The following is a 16,279-nucleotide window of genomic DNA, read 5'->3' on the forward strand; positions in this document are numbered from 1 at the left end:
CACATCCGGCCCCCGAGAAGGTATTCTATGGCCCCTGGGATGATATTGCTTTATTATTAGATCTGGCCCGCAGCAAGCTGGTGTGGGTAGCAGATGTGATCGGGTCCTTTGCGCCTGCCGACGATGTCACGCTTTAAAACATATTGTAGCGTCTTCCAAGAACAGACGTAGTTGAATTATCACGTTTTTATTAGTCCAACCGTCTACTGTGGACCGCAGCCGACGCCAATACAGTACGACATCGTCAAAAAAGAGCAACGGCTCTGCTGTTCGTCCACCTCCGATACTCTCGCTCGCATGCCCTCCCATCCAGCGAGCCGAACGATGCATTTATCAACCTCGGGAACAACATAACTTGGCAAGACACAAATTCGACTAGAACACAGATAACCCAATTCGTTACACTATTTCTGTAATACATTTCATTGCAGAATCGGATTGTGGTGAAAACTTATTTGGAGTAAAACTCACTTTATTAAGAAATACTTCATGTTAGAAATCTCACGTTTTATTATTAGTAATTGTTGGCATTTGATAAATTCATTGAGTGTCGATGTAATGCTGAGATGTCCCACATTGTGAGCAGGCATTTAACGCTGCTCGAGCACCAAGTGTTGATAGCGAGAGACGTGGTTCCTTTTCTTTTTTCCCTCCTTCGACAAAGCTAGCTAGTAGTTTGTACGTGCCCGCAACACGTTTGGGGGCGACAAACATAGAGGCAAAGAAATATATTACAGAAATATGAAGCGTGACATCATCAGCAGACGCGAAGGACCCAATCCAATCTGGACATTTTTAAAAATTTCAATGAACATTCTCAGTCCGGCCCCGGCTTGTCGCAATATTTTTTATTTGGCCCTCCGTCCATTTGACTTTGACACCCCTGCCCTAGACAATGTCCAAATATTGGGTGGCATTGTGCATTTAAGTCTGCATCTGACTGGTCAAATTCAGATAAAAGCATACATTTCGATGAGAAAATTATTGCATGTCTTTGCGATATGCGTAGGCCATTATCGCGATGCCAATATTTTTCCCGATATATTGTGCAGCCCTAACTAAAATCTTTGAGTAGTGGATTTTGGTGAAAATGTCCACTCACTATTAGTTTTTGCACTTACTGTTGATTCAGCAGTTTTGTGCCATCTTGGACAATGGGGATGGGATTTTATTTTATTGTTTTTAATGGTGGACCAATGAAATGTCTAAGTCCGCCCTCATACTGAATATTCATCAGCCATTTGCAGTTGCACTGCGCACACAAGAGCGAGGGACGGGTTGCATGAAAGAGAAATGCAGAAAGTTTAAGACTCTTTCTTTGCTGGCTGAATTGACCTTAAGTTATTTTAAAAATATTTAATTCAACACTGTTTTAGTTAAAATGATATTGTCTGGCAGTGATCACTGCCTAAATTTGCACATTCATATTTTATACTTTTGTCTACTTGACATTGATGCTCTGATTAAAAAATATTAAATCAGTTGATACTCACCAGTTACTTAGTACTTAAGTACCGTGTTTCGCAAGCTGCTTTGCATTAAACGTTTCATCCGTTGAGTGTAAAAAAAAAACAAAGAAAAAAAGAATGGTGTCGGTGCTATTGAAGTATGTTTGTAAAGTCACACACTGTAGCGAGGAAATTGAGGCCAATCAGCAGAAAAGGTCAATAATCAGCTGGAAATCACAAATGCCATTCTAAAAGGTCAGACTATATTTGAAGCAATTTTCCTTTACCAAGGTTCAGCTCGGCTAGAATTGCTTGCTTTGTGAAAAAGAAGAAAAAAAAAAGAGTGGGGCTGTTTTTTTTTTTTTTTTCCCCCCTTTCTGAGTGCCGTTGAGACCCCCTACCTGTAAGTGGCCCAACGTTCCAGGCGATGTTGTTGCACCAGCCAATGGCCTGCACCCAGTGGACGGTGCCTGTGTTGAGCCACACCAGGTCACCTGGGCGCTGGATGAAGCGGTACACGGGCACATCAGCCTCATACAGGTCCTCCAAATTTGGCCACCACGAGCCCATGAGAAAGTTGATATTGTTCCTGAGGGTGCGAGTGACAAGCGCAAAAACACATTATTCCAAAAATGTTCACCCATTGTTACCTGGCAACAAACAGCAGCTCAGAATGAGTCCTTACTTTTCACAGAAGTTGCTCATCACACCCCAGTAAGCCTCTGGTACAGCAAACCATTCACAGTCTCCAGGGCCGATGTTAATGTTGACTGCGCAGAAATTGTTGTGCTCCTGGTGACCTATGGGTAATCAAAAATTTTAAAAAATTTAAACTGCCCAAAATACCCACTTTGGTCGAAGGAATAATAGACATGATGCATTAGGTTGAACTAACCTGCTATTCGGCTCCCCGGGACCTTCATGTACAGCTGAACAGTGTTCATCCCCAAGATGGTGTGGCCTACGTGGCTAAGCAAGTTGCCAGCCGATACAACGCGAGCGAACGCCGGCAGTTTACTGAGTTCCTGGAGCTGCTGTTTCCACCTTGTGGAAAGAGAAGAAAGTGCGTTTCAATGCAGATCAACTTCAATGAGGACCAGGTGGCCAAATTACAATCACACTTACTTCCTTTCGTCTGACACGTCTATGTTTGTTCCGAACTTGATGTGCTTTAAGGGTCCTCTTCTTTTGCGCACAACACTGCCAAATGACAAGCATACATACTCAATGGCTCTGGCTGTAGTTTAACATTGCATGACATAAACATTAGTAACTATAAGAAGATTCTGGAGTGGTTTGTTTCAAATCTTTTGTACCTCTCTGCTGCTGGCTCTGTGTCACAGGGTTCCTTGAGTGCCTTTTTTTCATTTTCCTCCTAAAAAATTAGACAGTCGCATTAACTGTGACATTGGGTATTTATATTTATCTAGGGCTGGGCGATATGACTGAAAAGCATATTACCATATAAGTGTTTCATATTGGTCGATATCGATATATACTGAATTTTTTTTCTTTTTTTAAACTATTGAAAATAATGACCCGAAGAAAAATACATTTAGGTTATTTTATTTCAACACAATACTTAACCTTTAATAAGAGGTCAATGTAACTATGAAAGAGTGAAATAAACTGGTCGATATAAAGATGAAATAAACTCCATTTTAAAGATAATGTGCTTAGAAGGGCTGAGAAAGGTTTGAAAAACTGTCACAATCTAAGTATTTAGATATTAGTATTATGATATTTCATATCACTCAATATTGATAATTATTGATTTGGTTTTAAACCTTTTCTTTAAATAAGAGTTAACTGTTTTTTGTATATTGTTATGTAGTGTAATGTGCAGTTTGTCCTCCATCAGAGCATTGTAAATGCTTATTTGCATTACGTCTACACCAAAGCAGTTGTTGACACATATATTAGCCATCATTCAATGTTCATCCAATGTAAGTGAACAAATACTCTCTTGCAGTGCATACATCATCGTTGACCAACCGTCGTAGGACTACTTTATCTTTTTAGCGGACTCATTATTGCCACAGTCAATTAATATTTTTTGCTTGGTTTTACATTGAGTGCGATGCCGATGTCGGATAAGGCTAACTACTGCTAGCATGTCAAAGACAAGAACTCCTCTTCTTGTACACCATGGCTCTATCCACAGGTTTTTAATAGGGTTATCATGCAAAATATCATTTAATTGAAGAATTGTACTGAGTCGAGTGGTCATTTATTTGAACAAAGTTACGGCGCTCGCTCGCTGAACGCGAGCATAGCGCACGACCGTTGGGCCCGCGAGCATGCTCCGTTGAGTTAACAGCTTCTTGTTGGTTTAAATGCTTCTTCCTGGTTGGTTTAAAGGCTGCTTCTTCTTTGGTTTAAACTCTTCATCTTCATATTTGGAGGCGGAAGCGCGCTGCCTACATCACGCACCATGCTGCGATCGGGTTTGTTTTTCTTTTTTTTTGGTTTCCTATCAAATGTTTTATCGAAGGCATTTTCTATTGGTATCCATCACGTGTCAATCGCGATACATATCGATATTGAATTATCGGCTCAGCCCTATATTTATCTTTATGAATGAACATGATGAATGTTGTTGGGTGTGTGTTGTCTCGTCACTGACCCGTAGGGACTCCTGGAAGGAAGCAGCCTGATACTGCGCATACTTGGCGATGGTTGTATGGGCACGAGCACTTTCACAGCGCCACATTTTCTTGGTGCCCGTCACGTCCCAGTTCTCATCCGCAGGTTGTGACAGCTGCGTCCACACTTCCACCAAGTGCTCTGGGTTGGCTTCAACCAATGTCTTTGTGGAAAAAAGGCCCAGGTCTGCAGATAACAACCAGACAAAACGCTGGATGATAAATATAATCCCTTTCGGTTGACTGTAGCATGCACGTGACATGAAGCAGTTTGGCTTCCGGCACAATATCATACAGTCATTTCAATATTTACCCAGTTTGAGTGCTCCAGCCAGTCCTCTGATGACAGTGACAGGATTGGAGGGATTTGTGCAGAACTGGTGCAGTGGTGGAAAGAAAGCATCTCTCTTGTTCTCCAGCTGGTGCAAACAGGAAACAGGGTTTCAACAGTATTTGTATTAGAGGGGGAGAAATAATTGATTCCCACACTGTGCTCCACAATTATGATAAACCTAGAGTTAAGGTAAAAATGTATTCGCTTTTCTGTGGAAGTTTTGGCAAATGTTTCAAATACTGAGCCCAACAAAAGGAAAAGTACTTTATAGTGTGTATGTATGTATGTATGTGTATTTATGTATATATATATATATATATATATATATATATATATATATATATATACACACACACACACACACCTCAAACAAAATGGTGTTATATGTTTTTAAGGCTCAGTATGTTTGTTTTTTGCTGTCCACATCCAGTTTTTTCTCTTACGATCCGATGACAGCCTTATTTTATTTATTATTTTTTGATTTGAACAGAAAATAAGTGCAAAAAATGTGGTGTCACTGAGTAATGTGGTAACAATTTTTACTCTGAAAATTCAATAGCATGCAGGGTATGAAACGTAAAATAACAAAAAAAAAAGGAAAAAAAATTGCCCCACCCCCACCGGCGTCCACCCACCCAAGTAGATTTCAAATCTGTGGGAAACACTGCATCCACATAGCAGAGGAACCAAATACCATGTTTTCTGAAGATGGAACTCAAGAGCAGCAGATACAATGAACACAGCAGAGGCCCCAGAATTTAACCCTGTGGAACACCTTACGAAAGTGGGGCAGTGCGGTACCCAGAGCAACCAAGGCTAACACAAAAAGTTTTGTCAGCCAAATTGGATCTAAACCACTCAGGAGCGCTACCACTAATGACCACCTGGTTCTGCAAACGAGTCAACAGAATACTGCGTCCCACTGTATTGGCCGCTACAGTTATATATAACAAAACAAGACACACATAGTGTCCAGTGTCACTAGCCAAGAGGATGTCATTAAAACTCTTTAAAGGGGTGATTGCTCTGCATCATTTAAAACCTGACTGGAAAACTTTCCGTGACATTATGTTCATCCAATAATGATTTCAATTGCACATGCAACACTTTCTTCAGAATTTTTGAAATAAAAACAAAGCTTGGAAATAGGTCTAAAATTTGATTAAAATTGAAATTACAATGTACGTAACAAGAGTGCAGTTTTTCATTGAAAACTGGTTGTACCAGCACATATTTTCAATACTATTTTCACGCTGGATTTTTGTGTTTGATGGATAGCTATGGATGTTTTCATGTTGGAGTCATTTCACTGAGTTTTCTACATTTATAAATAAACCGCAAAAAATTTGAAAACTGATTTGAAAAGAGATTGCGAAATCTGTTTTCAACCGTAGTAAAGAAAGCAAATCTATTAAATCACAATCAGATCTCAAAAGTCAAAAGTAAAACTCATCATATTTTGCAAAGAAACAACATTTCTGATGGATAGGATTGGATAGTTGATACAGAGCCAATAATATAGGTTTCTACTTTGTACAATGAACAAACTCTTTTCATGCGTGCTATTTTTATATTTACTTGTTACTCACTATTGCTGCTCAAACAATGTAAATTTCCATAGTGAGGGACTAATAAATGTTATCTTATCTTATATTTACTATATGAATATATTTTTAACCTCATAGGCCCCGTTCTCGTGTGGTGTTTGCGGTGACGTACGAATGCATTTTCGGTTTCAGACGGCATCCTGTGTCGCTGTGCATTATTTTTTCTCCAGACACTTACTAATTTGCCTGCTATTTTGCTTTTTAATGTTCAAAGTTGGTTACGCTCTGCTATAAGGTGTTTCCAGCCAGACCTATGTGACAACTGTACCACACAATCACTTCGAGTATTTCTGTTCTGTTCAGTTTTGCGCCCGTCAGGATGGGTGAGCAATTGGCATGCCTTTTCCTGTCTTTCTCTTGGTAATTACTGCCCGTCCACCTTACGTGATAACGATCCTCGTCAGTCGTGTAGCTTATTCGCTGCCGCGGAGGCAATGATTAGCGATTTATGTTGTGATGACACCAGACGCAAAACTAATTTTCCCCGCGGATCTGCCTTGTTTTTAGACACGTCAGCTAACCATCTTTAGCTTGTAGCTAGCTATGGCGGCGCAAAATAGCAGGCAGCAATAATTCCCCAATACAAACAGTGGAAAGCATTTAATATTTAACAAGAAAGACAGTTCATTTTCTTGAAATCATTAATGAAATTTGTACTAGCTAGTGTCTGAAGTGTCTTGGTGGCTCGACACAGAGCTGTACTGGCCTCGAGCCACTGATAATGTCGGATGCTGGATTTTTTTAGAGATATCCGGAACAATCAGTGTTACACGCCTCACGAGTAGTGTTAGATTAGGCCTCTTTGGCACATGATTACATAGGTGACTTGAGTTAGGCCGTGTCGCTGTGATCCCTCTCCTTGCTTGGCCTTCCTTATGTATGGCACTCTTGCCAGACATACTATTTGAATCCAGTCACTTAGGCGCAGCGAAATTAGTATAAAAACAAGCAACCATTTTGGATAGATTAGACCTTCTTCCGGCTGTGCGTCGATCTTTCTGGCTCCCATGAAATAGTTCAATTGAGACTATACAGTCTTCTGGTAGTTACTGTTAGTGTAACGAGACTTAAAGTGGAAGTCAACCCAAGCATATTTTTTTCAAAATGGCCGCCCCCAGAGATGGCTAAAATCGGGTGGATTAACACTTATTCCACAAGCGCAATATTTATCAGAATGCCCTGTTTCAACTAGTGGGCTTGCATAAAACATATTCTTGAAAAAAATATGTTTGCGTTGACTTCCGCTTTAAAGTTCAAGGAGATGGCAAAAGTTGCCAGAACTTTCATTGGCGTTCAGTGAATTTCGTAACAAAAGATGGACGATCCATAACATTTGACAGCTCTGAAATATTAACTGGAGATATATATCAATACAAAAGTGTGTCCATATCGCACAGCACTTATCTATATACGACATTATTAACTTTAGCTCGAGAGAGAAGACACGGGTCAGGTAGATTCTCTCTGCTACTCACATAGATGCTGGGGGTTGGTGGATTGAGCTTGTCTTTGGGCAGGGCTGGCGTGGGGGGAGGGGGGAGCCGTGGCGGCGGGCACTTGTCGAGAAGGATGCTGCTGTTGGAAAGCCCATTCTTGCCCAAGTTTCTGCACACACAATTTTTCATCAGCACAATCTACTACAACTTGGAAATGATTGAGATATTTCTTTTGCAATTTGTTCACCACTTATGGAGCATCAATTTCTGATCGAAATGATAAATGTAGCTCATATTTTATTCAGTAAAACAGCCAAATAAATGTTAACATTATGTCTTACAAAATGTCTGCATAGCAACAAGACTGCCTCGCAATTACATAATAATGCTTCAGTGACTATAATATACCACTGGAGGGAGCCATTAGCAAAGGAACATTTGTTACACATTTGCCTCACCTGCAGGCTTTCAACACGTCTGTGGAGCTCGGGTAGATTGATACCGATGATGAAGACGATGAGGATGACGAAGAGCAGCCATGCGGTGGCGTGGCCTTGAGACCGGTGACAGCGGGTGGTTCGGCCTTCAGTGGGCTCTGAGAGTCCTCAGAGATTCCCCCTTTGCCGTTACCATTGACGGCCGGTGCTGTTGTTATAGGTGTGGCGGGACTATGGCTGCCTATCTGGGTGTGTTCTAAGGATTTGGGTGAGGGTGTGGCTGTGGATATGACAGAGACAGGTGAGGAGGCAGCTGAGCTTCCCTGTGTGTTGGGGGTTGAGGGCAAGCCTGCAGGGTGGATGTCGTTGACTTTGTTGGGAGATTTTGTCGATACAGTCCCTTCTGTCTTTCCCTCACCCCCCTCGCCCCTCCCTGCCAGCAGGGCAGATAGTCTTGGATTGTCTGCGCTAAGGCTCTGCTTTTCACCACCTTCTGCCACCTTGCCCTCCTCCCTCAAGTGGATGTGATAGACCAGGCTGTCGGACTGCGTCACTTTGCCGTCTGCTGATGGCAATGGCGAAGGTGCGCCTCCCTCTGAACTGCCATTACCAAGGGATGCGGATGCGGTGACCGTGTTGCCATCTTTGGTAGCGGACACACTGGGTGCTGCCCCACTTGAGGTAGAGGAAGGGGGAAGAGAGGGAGGGGATGGTAGGTGGTTGTGCGCTGACTGTTGTTGTGGCGTTGCAGCGTTGGAATGTCCAACATGATTGTTGGACTGCAGGGGAGCAATGGAGTTGGGGGGATGCGGGTGAGAGGTGGTTCCCTCAGTATTGGAGCCCACAAGAGGAACGGACCGCTTCTGTAGCACCTGAAGGAAGGACACAAATGCTGATTAAGACCACTCGAGGTGGGCAAAAGAAGCCTTAGAATTGTCACAATATTTATGGCATGATTGTTCATTGATTGCAGCTAGCAGGAAGCTGCATTTTTGATCATTATCAATTACAACACAGTACCCCCAGATACTCACGGTTCGGCACCCGCGGATTTGCATATTCGCAGATTAAAAAAAAAATGAACATTCCCCCAAATTCTTTCAAATTTTGGCGGGTTCTTTTGTTTTCCCCACTGAAACAATCACCAGCAATCACCCCACACTGCTGTTTTTCTCACAAAAAGTGTATTATCCTTTTTGAAATGTTATTGCTTAAAAAAACTCATTTTTAAAATTCTAATTTTAATAATTTTTTTTTTAATTACTTTTTTCAGCAAATGCATTTCAATTGGCATCAACTAAAGGGGATTTTCGCTATTCGTGGCCCTGCTCAGTCACTATCGTCCTGCTCAGTCACTATCACTGTTTTCTTTTGCATTGAAATTGGGCGCTTAGCTAATTGGAAACAAGGTGAGTGTCATGATTGGGTATAAAAGGAGCATCCCCAAAACGTTCAGTTGTTCACTAGGATGGGACGAGGTTCATCACTTTGTGAACAAAGGTGCAAACAAATAATCCAACAGTTACGAGCACATTTCTTAACGTACAATTGCAAGGAATTTAGGGATGTCGTTATCAATTAGGGGTGTAATGGTACACGTGAGTGTATTAATACGTTTCGGTATGGCATGTTCGGTTCGGTCCACTTGCGTTCGGTTCGGTCCACTTATTAGCGTGAGTTTACGCACGAGCACTACTGACTGATGCATGTGGGAGACGAGGGTAGCGGCACAAAAGAGAGAGTCAGAAAAGAGCCAGAGCTCGAAAGTCCCCCGTACACTGTGGTTATGAATGATGCGGACTAAAAGCGTGTGTATGTGCGTGCGTGCGTTTATATTTTTGGTTCAACGCGACTCTTTTCTGAGTGTGTGTGTTTAAGCTTTTGTTTAGCGTGCATGCGTACATTTTCCTCGTAATCCATATGGCTCATGGTGCAACAGAATTGCTCTTCACGGTGACCGTTTTGGCACATCTAACAATGTTATTCCCACCGACGTCAGTCTTGCCAACCCCAAACCATTTACAGACTACGGACGACGTGGACTCGCGCCTCACTATGAATCCCCGCTCGACACTCCTCTATGTTTGAAACAGCTCCGCTGCAGCACAGACAGAGTCACGTGACCGGGTCCTGCCCGCTGATTCGGCGAATGATTATCACTTCCTCCTCTTCTGCCGTCAATGCACACTGATTTTTCAGCATTTCCTCATACTTTGCGGCCGTCGACTGACTCGGGTCAGAGGCAGTATTAATACTCGATCATGTAAAATTACACATCGTGAAAGCAAGATTGATGATGATAACGATATAGATCGCCCACCTCTAACGTGTGGTGTCTTCTGGGCCAAAGAGGTAAAGGACCATCTGGATTGTTATTAGCGCAAAGTTCAAAAGCTGCATCTGTGATGGGATGGGGGTGTGTTATCGGCCATGGCATTGGTAACTTGCACATCTGTGAAGGCACCATTAATGCTGAATGTTCTGCACATGTTGCAACAGCGTGGTATCGTAGGAAAACGATGCATGTAATTGACTGGCCTGCCAGTAGTCCAGATTGGTCTCCCATTGAAAATGCATGGTGCATTATGAAGCTGAAATTCCGCACTGTTGAGCAACCACTCTGAATGTGGTGTTTTTTTCCACTCTTTCTGAATTTCTGACAGATTCTTGAATCATCTCTGTTTGATAATCCCCTGAAGCCAATGGTCATCTCTTGCTGAAACATCTTCTCCTACCACATTTTGCCCTTCCAATAGACTTTCTATTGATATGCACAGCACTCTGGACAGCCAGCCTCCGTAGCTATGAACTTCTGTGGCTGATGATTCCTATGGAGGGGATCAATGATGGTCTGGCCAGTTGTCAAGTCTGCAGTCTTGCCCATACTGAACTGAACTGAGACAACTGAACCAAACTGGAGCAATTTGTTGACACCTGTGACACTCAGTTTAAAACATTCATGCGCCGCAAAATTTGGGCAAATTTCTCCACAGTATTCAAATTTGTTGAATTCCTGTTGTCCTGTGTTTTACAATCTGGAAGCCCAAATTAGGTCAAATGAACCTTTCCATGATACAATTTCTCTCTCTCTCTGTGTTGTGTGTGTGCGTGCATATATATATATATATATATATATATATATATATATATATATATATATATATATATATATATATATATATATAAAAATACAATATTATATTATATTTAGGCCTGTCAAACGATTAAACATTTTAATCAAGTTAATCACATCTTAAAAAATAGTTAATCGTTATTAACCGCAATTCAAACTATCTCCAAAATATGCCATATTTTTCTGTAAATTGTTGTTGGAACGTCAAGATAAAAGACAAGACGGATATATACATTCAACATACTGTTCATATGTAATGTATTTTTTATAACAACAACAAATCCTCATGAGATGAAAATTAAAAATTTGAAATTAAAATTAACATTCTTTCTGTAGAAGACAGTATTTTAAGTCACTGCAAAAAACAAAAGCGCAAAAGGACTTCAGGACAGTGACAGAAATATTTCAAATGTGTGCAAACGTGTGATGTACACATTTATATGTGGCCCTTGTAATATTCTTAAGAGTTTATGTTTTCAGAGTGGTCCTTGAAGTGCACACATACATACACCCATACACGTACAATATGTGCATCTGTATTGAATCATTTCATACAGTGGTCATGGTGAAATGCACACTGTATTGAACAATATGCTTTTTAATTTTTTAAATCAATGGCGTTGAAATGGCCCCAGACTATTACCAGCCCACTAACCCATTAAGCCCCTAACATTGATTGTTCCAAACGTTTAAAAAAAGAAAAAAAAAATTGCGAGGTGTTTGACAACACACCAGTTGTAGCCGTGGCATTGTTGTGCACGGTGTTCACTCACAGTTAATTTACACTCATCGAGTTGTCCCGAGCTGGGATTTAATTTTCTGTCTGCTTCGCAAAAATAATTAATTTGGGCTTTAAGTCCCTCATAATGATGGGGGAAGGCTAGCTCCAAACTGCAGCAAAAGTATCACTTACCTGAGAGGAGTTAAGGTGCAGAGGGCGTGGCGTGGCGTCCTGTGTTTGCGTGCTTGTGCAGGTGTGAGGTAGCAGTGCTGCGTCGCCGCTGCCGGCAGGTTGCAGATAAGGCACATCTCTATTGGGCCCCGAGGCTGTTGGCCCCGGCTGATTATTATTATTATTACTACTACTACTGTTACTACTACTGTTGCTGTCACCCACAGGAAGGGTGACTGAATCTGAGTGTCTGTGTGCCCCGGGACATACAGGCCCATTGGCCAAAGGTTGAGGGGGGCACAGGGGCCGATGAGGTCCCAGATGGGGCCGCGTGGAATGCAGGCTGGGATTAGGGGATGGGAGAGAATTGGCAGTTGGGCCATTGGGGAAGGAGGGGCGCACCTGACCTCCTGATGCATTCTGCCGCATCTACAAGAGGAAAGGAAGATACCATGAACATTCATTAAGGTCACAAGATGTGCGACAGAAGGGTAGTCCAGCGTGTGACCATTATTTCTGCTAATGTGTGTATTGCACAAATGCACAAGCCATCATTTTACCTGGTGCTGCTGCATCATGGTGAACTGAGTTTCCAGCTGCTCCAACATCTGCAGCTGCGGGGGCTTCAAACTGGCTCGATTACTCCGTAGCTGTTCCAACAACTGCAGAGAATAACAGTTAAAAAATAAAAAATAAATAAAAAGTGCTGGAACCAGAAATTAGGAATATAAAATGCAATAAATGCAATGACCAACCTGCAACTTCTGTGGGGAGAGGTACCAGTTGGGAACAGGCTGTTGCACTGGATTCATGGCCCAGGAATCTCCCTGAATTAATGGAAGAGCGCACATTGGGCGCAATAAAAGGTAGCGTCAAAGAATAAGTACACGCAAAGACTTATAGTACAAGCTTTTACCTTGGCAGGGCTGGAAGCTCGCTTCCTCTTGGCTGGGCAGGACTGGTCCTCTGCTTGGCCCAGTGCGGCCACGTGAGGAGGCAGAGACTGACCTGAACCACCACCCTCTGCAGCATGGTTGGGTTTACAGGCCTGAAGGACAGGAGAAAGACGGGGAGTAGCGCAGGCAAAATGAAACAAGGGAAGAGTAAAGAGCAAGAGACAGAGGGGTAAACGAAACAAAAGCCATTGAATAATGGTTGGAAAAGATCAGAGTGGAGACAGAAAGACAAGTGGAGAGAAAAGGATGCAGAAAATGGGAAATTAGGAAGGACAACAAGATAAGGAAACATTGTTAAAGTGAGTGAAAAGGAAATACGCAGCCAAGCAGAGGATTGAAAGTGAGACAAATGGGGGGGAAAAAAGAAACAAATGTTGCCATTGAAATAATTGTAACATGTTTAACTGGGTCTACACTGTTATCAAATTATCCTGACATGGTTTACTGAAGCATCACAGTGCCATAGCAGCCCTGGGTTGAAAGAGTGGCTCCGCTTCCAGTAGTAGGCAAATTGGAGCTTGATGCAATGACTAAAAGCAAATGGACCATTTGCACAACAACACACTAAGAATTTGCGGTGGAAGGGTTTTTCCCGTTAGTCCCCGTTAGTTTCAAGCTACTAAAAACTACCTGGTGGAAAAATAACCTAATTCATTACAGGGTGACACAAAATGATTACAACTGATAAAATTTGTATTAATTATCATAACATTCTGACATTGGAATGATAACCAAAAAGAACTGTTCGGAACCTGAGCTTGAAAGCTGAAGGCGTCCAAACTAGATGACTCAAGTGTAAAAGGCGGTGGCTAGGAATGTTGAGGACATCAGGGGCTCTGTCGCTCACAGCCCTAGGAAGTTGATTAGGAGGCATAGCCATGAGCTAGACATTACCTGGGAATCACTTAGGTGGATTTTGATCATGGAGCTAAAGTTGTACCCTTACAAAATTCAGATTCAACAGAATGTACTCGCCTGACCTAAACATCCCAGACTTCCACCTCTGGGGCTATTTGAAAGACCGTGTCTATGAGAACATGTCCAAGACGTGAGACACTTGAAGGCTGAAATGAATGCAAGATCAGAAATACAGTATTCCAAGGGAGGACTGTGTCCGTGTTATAGTGTCTTTGGCGCCAAGGTGGACGTTTGGAGCAAATTTTGGAAATGTGATCAAATCTAGACCACATAAATTAAGAGCTCATCATCAATTATTGAAATGGCAGGCACTTATACAGTATGTGTTGTAATCATTTTGGGTCCTCCTGTATATTCAATATCTCAGTGCTGGTACATTTCAAGGTCAACAATTCAAGCATTTTTACTTTTTAATGATGAAGGGATAGCTCATCCAGCCAACACTCTGGTGTGCCGCCAGTCAGGTTTAGCGATTCAACTCTGCTTTTTATTTTAATACTTTGAACAGTGACCCCTTACTACAAAGGAGATGGAACGTTTACATTCGCTGAGACAATTTCCCCATTCACAACAACAATTCAGCGGTTGCCAAAGCTCGGTGTCTTTCTAACAAGCTCACTCACTCCCCGCTCAATGGATGGTGTTCGCTCCAATCCAGTGAGTTGGCCATGCCCGTCACAAATCTGCTGTCATGGCAATCAATGAAAGACACTATCAAGGCATGATAAAATTGATCCCACCCGTAGTAAATGTACATATGTCACTATTATTATTGATTGTTTTCTATGTTTTTATTACCTCGATTTGGCTGTATTTGCCAAATAAAGTGGCAATACAGGTGTTCTATTCAATTATGATCAATCTGTATAACACTTTGTAACAGCTACAGCTGTTTTTTCAAAGTGCTCTCGATAAATTGAAAAGTTTACTGTCTCTCGAAGGTTTTAAGCCGTGCAATTCTAAGTGCACATGGACTTGTACTGTCAAGCTGATTGTCTCATTAACGCAGATATTGATCCTAAAATCGTTCTGCCGATACTAGGATAACTGTAGAAAGTATAAGGGTCACGCGTGATTTACGGCAACTTGACGAAATTCTAGCAGACATAAAGTATACTTTGAAGAGTTTGTTGCTCTCATTGCTGTCGCTATACGTTAGCACCCCAAACGCGAAAGTGGTGTGTGCACAGAATCCATTGAATGCATTCAACAGTACAAGAGGTATAACATCCCTATAAAAGAGAAAACATCAAGCTAGTATACAGCCGTGCTATGTCATCGCCAGAATTGTGTTACGTTATTCTCCCTTCAGATTCTAAAAGATAAAAACCACATAGTATTAACATTGTAAAATAATATTCAAGGATCACTCGGACCAAGTGAAAAGACCTTGGTCAACACATCAAAGCGCTGTCAAAACAATACAACAGCGATCATGCACAAACAAACACTACAACTTCCTAGAGTGAAAAACATGTAAATTAAGAAGTGATGGAACACAAGGGCGCGATAGCAGAAAGAGACTGAAGGTTGGAGGCTGAACGAAAAAAACAACCTCACCGATGGCACCCTTGTCACAAGTGCGAGAATTATGATTGCAGCTGTTTGGCTTTAGAGTTGCAGCTCTTAAATCAGTCAGAGTGTCAAACAGATCAGGTAAAGTTTGCCCCGGAAACAGATTTGTTGACAAAGTGTTTGCCGGCTATATTTTGTTCTGTACGGGTGGGTAGTGAGGTGAGGGAATGGTGAGATTAGTGTTCGACTTGAGCCGCAGCAGATGGGTGAAGCCGAGTGACTACTGGAAAGAAAGGGGGGTGGGAGACTGAGAAACACTTGGCTAGACTCCTTCACCATCTAAATAATAGATCCTGGGAAGCAGCCATGACACTATATCGTCGCTGTCCTGTGAAAAACACTTTTTTGGGAAATTTTGGAAAAAATGTTAATTTTCACATTAATGCAACGTCTGTAATGCGGAAACACCACTCAGGTAAAAATAAGAAAATTGAAAAAAAAAAAAGTGTTTTACACATGACAGCGACTATACATATATACACACACTCACACACACATATATATATTATATATATATACATACATATATTACATATATACATACATACATATATTATACATATATATACATACATATATACACATATACATATACATATATATACACATATACATATACACATATACACATACACATATACATATACACATATACATATATATACACACATATACATGTATACATATATATACACACATATACATGTATACATATATATACATGTATACATATATATACACACACATACATGTATACATATATATACACACACATACATGTATACATATATATACACACATATACATGTATACATATATATACACACACATATACATGTATACATATATATACACACACATATACATGTATACATATATATACACACACATATACATG

General features: G+C 41.3%; 1 protein-coding gene across 2 annotated transcripts in view; it reads right to left on the reverse strand.

The window, feature by feature from the left end:
• The window catches only part of LOC147152564 (lysine-specific demethylase 6A-like), a 59,226-nt gene that overhangs the window by 7,006 nt on the left and 35,941 nt on the right, over positions 1-16,279 (reverse strand). For both annotated transcript variants that reach the window (XM_086048522.1, XM_086048525.1), the window contains 13 exons: positions 12,849-12,980; positions 12,688-12,759; positions 12,493-12,594; positions 11,954-12,361; positions 7,929-8,779; positions 7,510-7,639; positions 4,407-4,512; positions 4,075-4,280; positions 2,765-2,823; positions 2,574-2,648; positions 2,344-2,492; positions 2,134-2,248; positions 1,850-2,037 (listed from right to left, as the gene is read on the reverse strand). In XM_086048522.1, the coding sequence (XP_085904648.1) occupies positions 1,850-2,037; positions 2,134-2,248; positions 2,344-2,492; positions 2,574-2,648; positions 2,765-2,823; positions 4,075-4,280; positions 4,407-4,512; positions 7,510-7,639; positions 7,929-8,779; positions 11,954-12,361; positions 12,493-12,594; positions 12,688-12,759; positions 12,849-12,980 (2,593 nt within the window). The remainder of the gene's footprint in view (positions 1-1,849; positions 2,038-2,133; positions 2,249-2,343; positions 2,493-2,573; positions 2,649-2,764; positions 2,824-4,074; positions 4,281-4,406; positions 4,513-7,509; positions 7,640-7,928; positions 8,780-11,953; positions 12,362-12,492; positions 12,595-12,687; positions 12,760-12,848; positions 12,981-16,279) is intronic.

Source organism: Filicampus tigris, chromosome 1, assembly GCF_054856515.1.
Source record: "Filicampus tigris isolate MCC_2025a chromosome 1, RoL_Ftig_1.0, whole genome shotgun sequence".
Lineage (NCBI taxonomy): Eukaryota > Metazoa > Chordata > Actinopteri > Syngnathiformes > Syngnathidae > Filicampus > Filicampus tigris.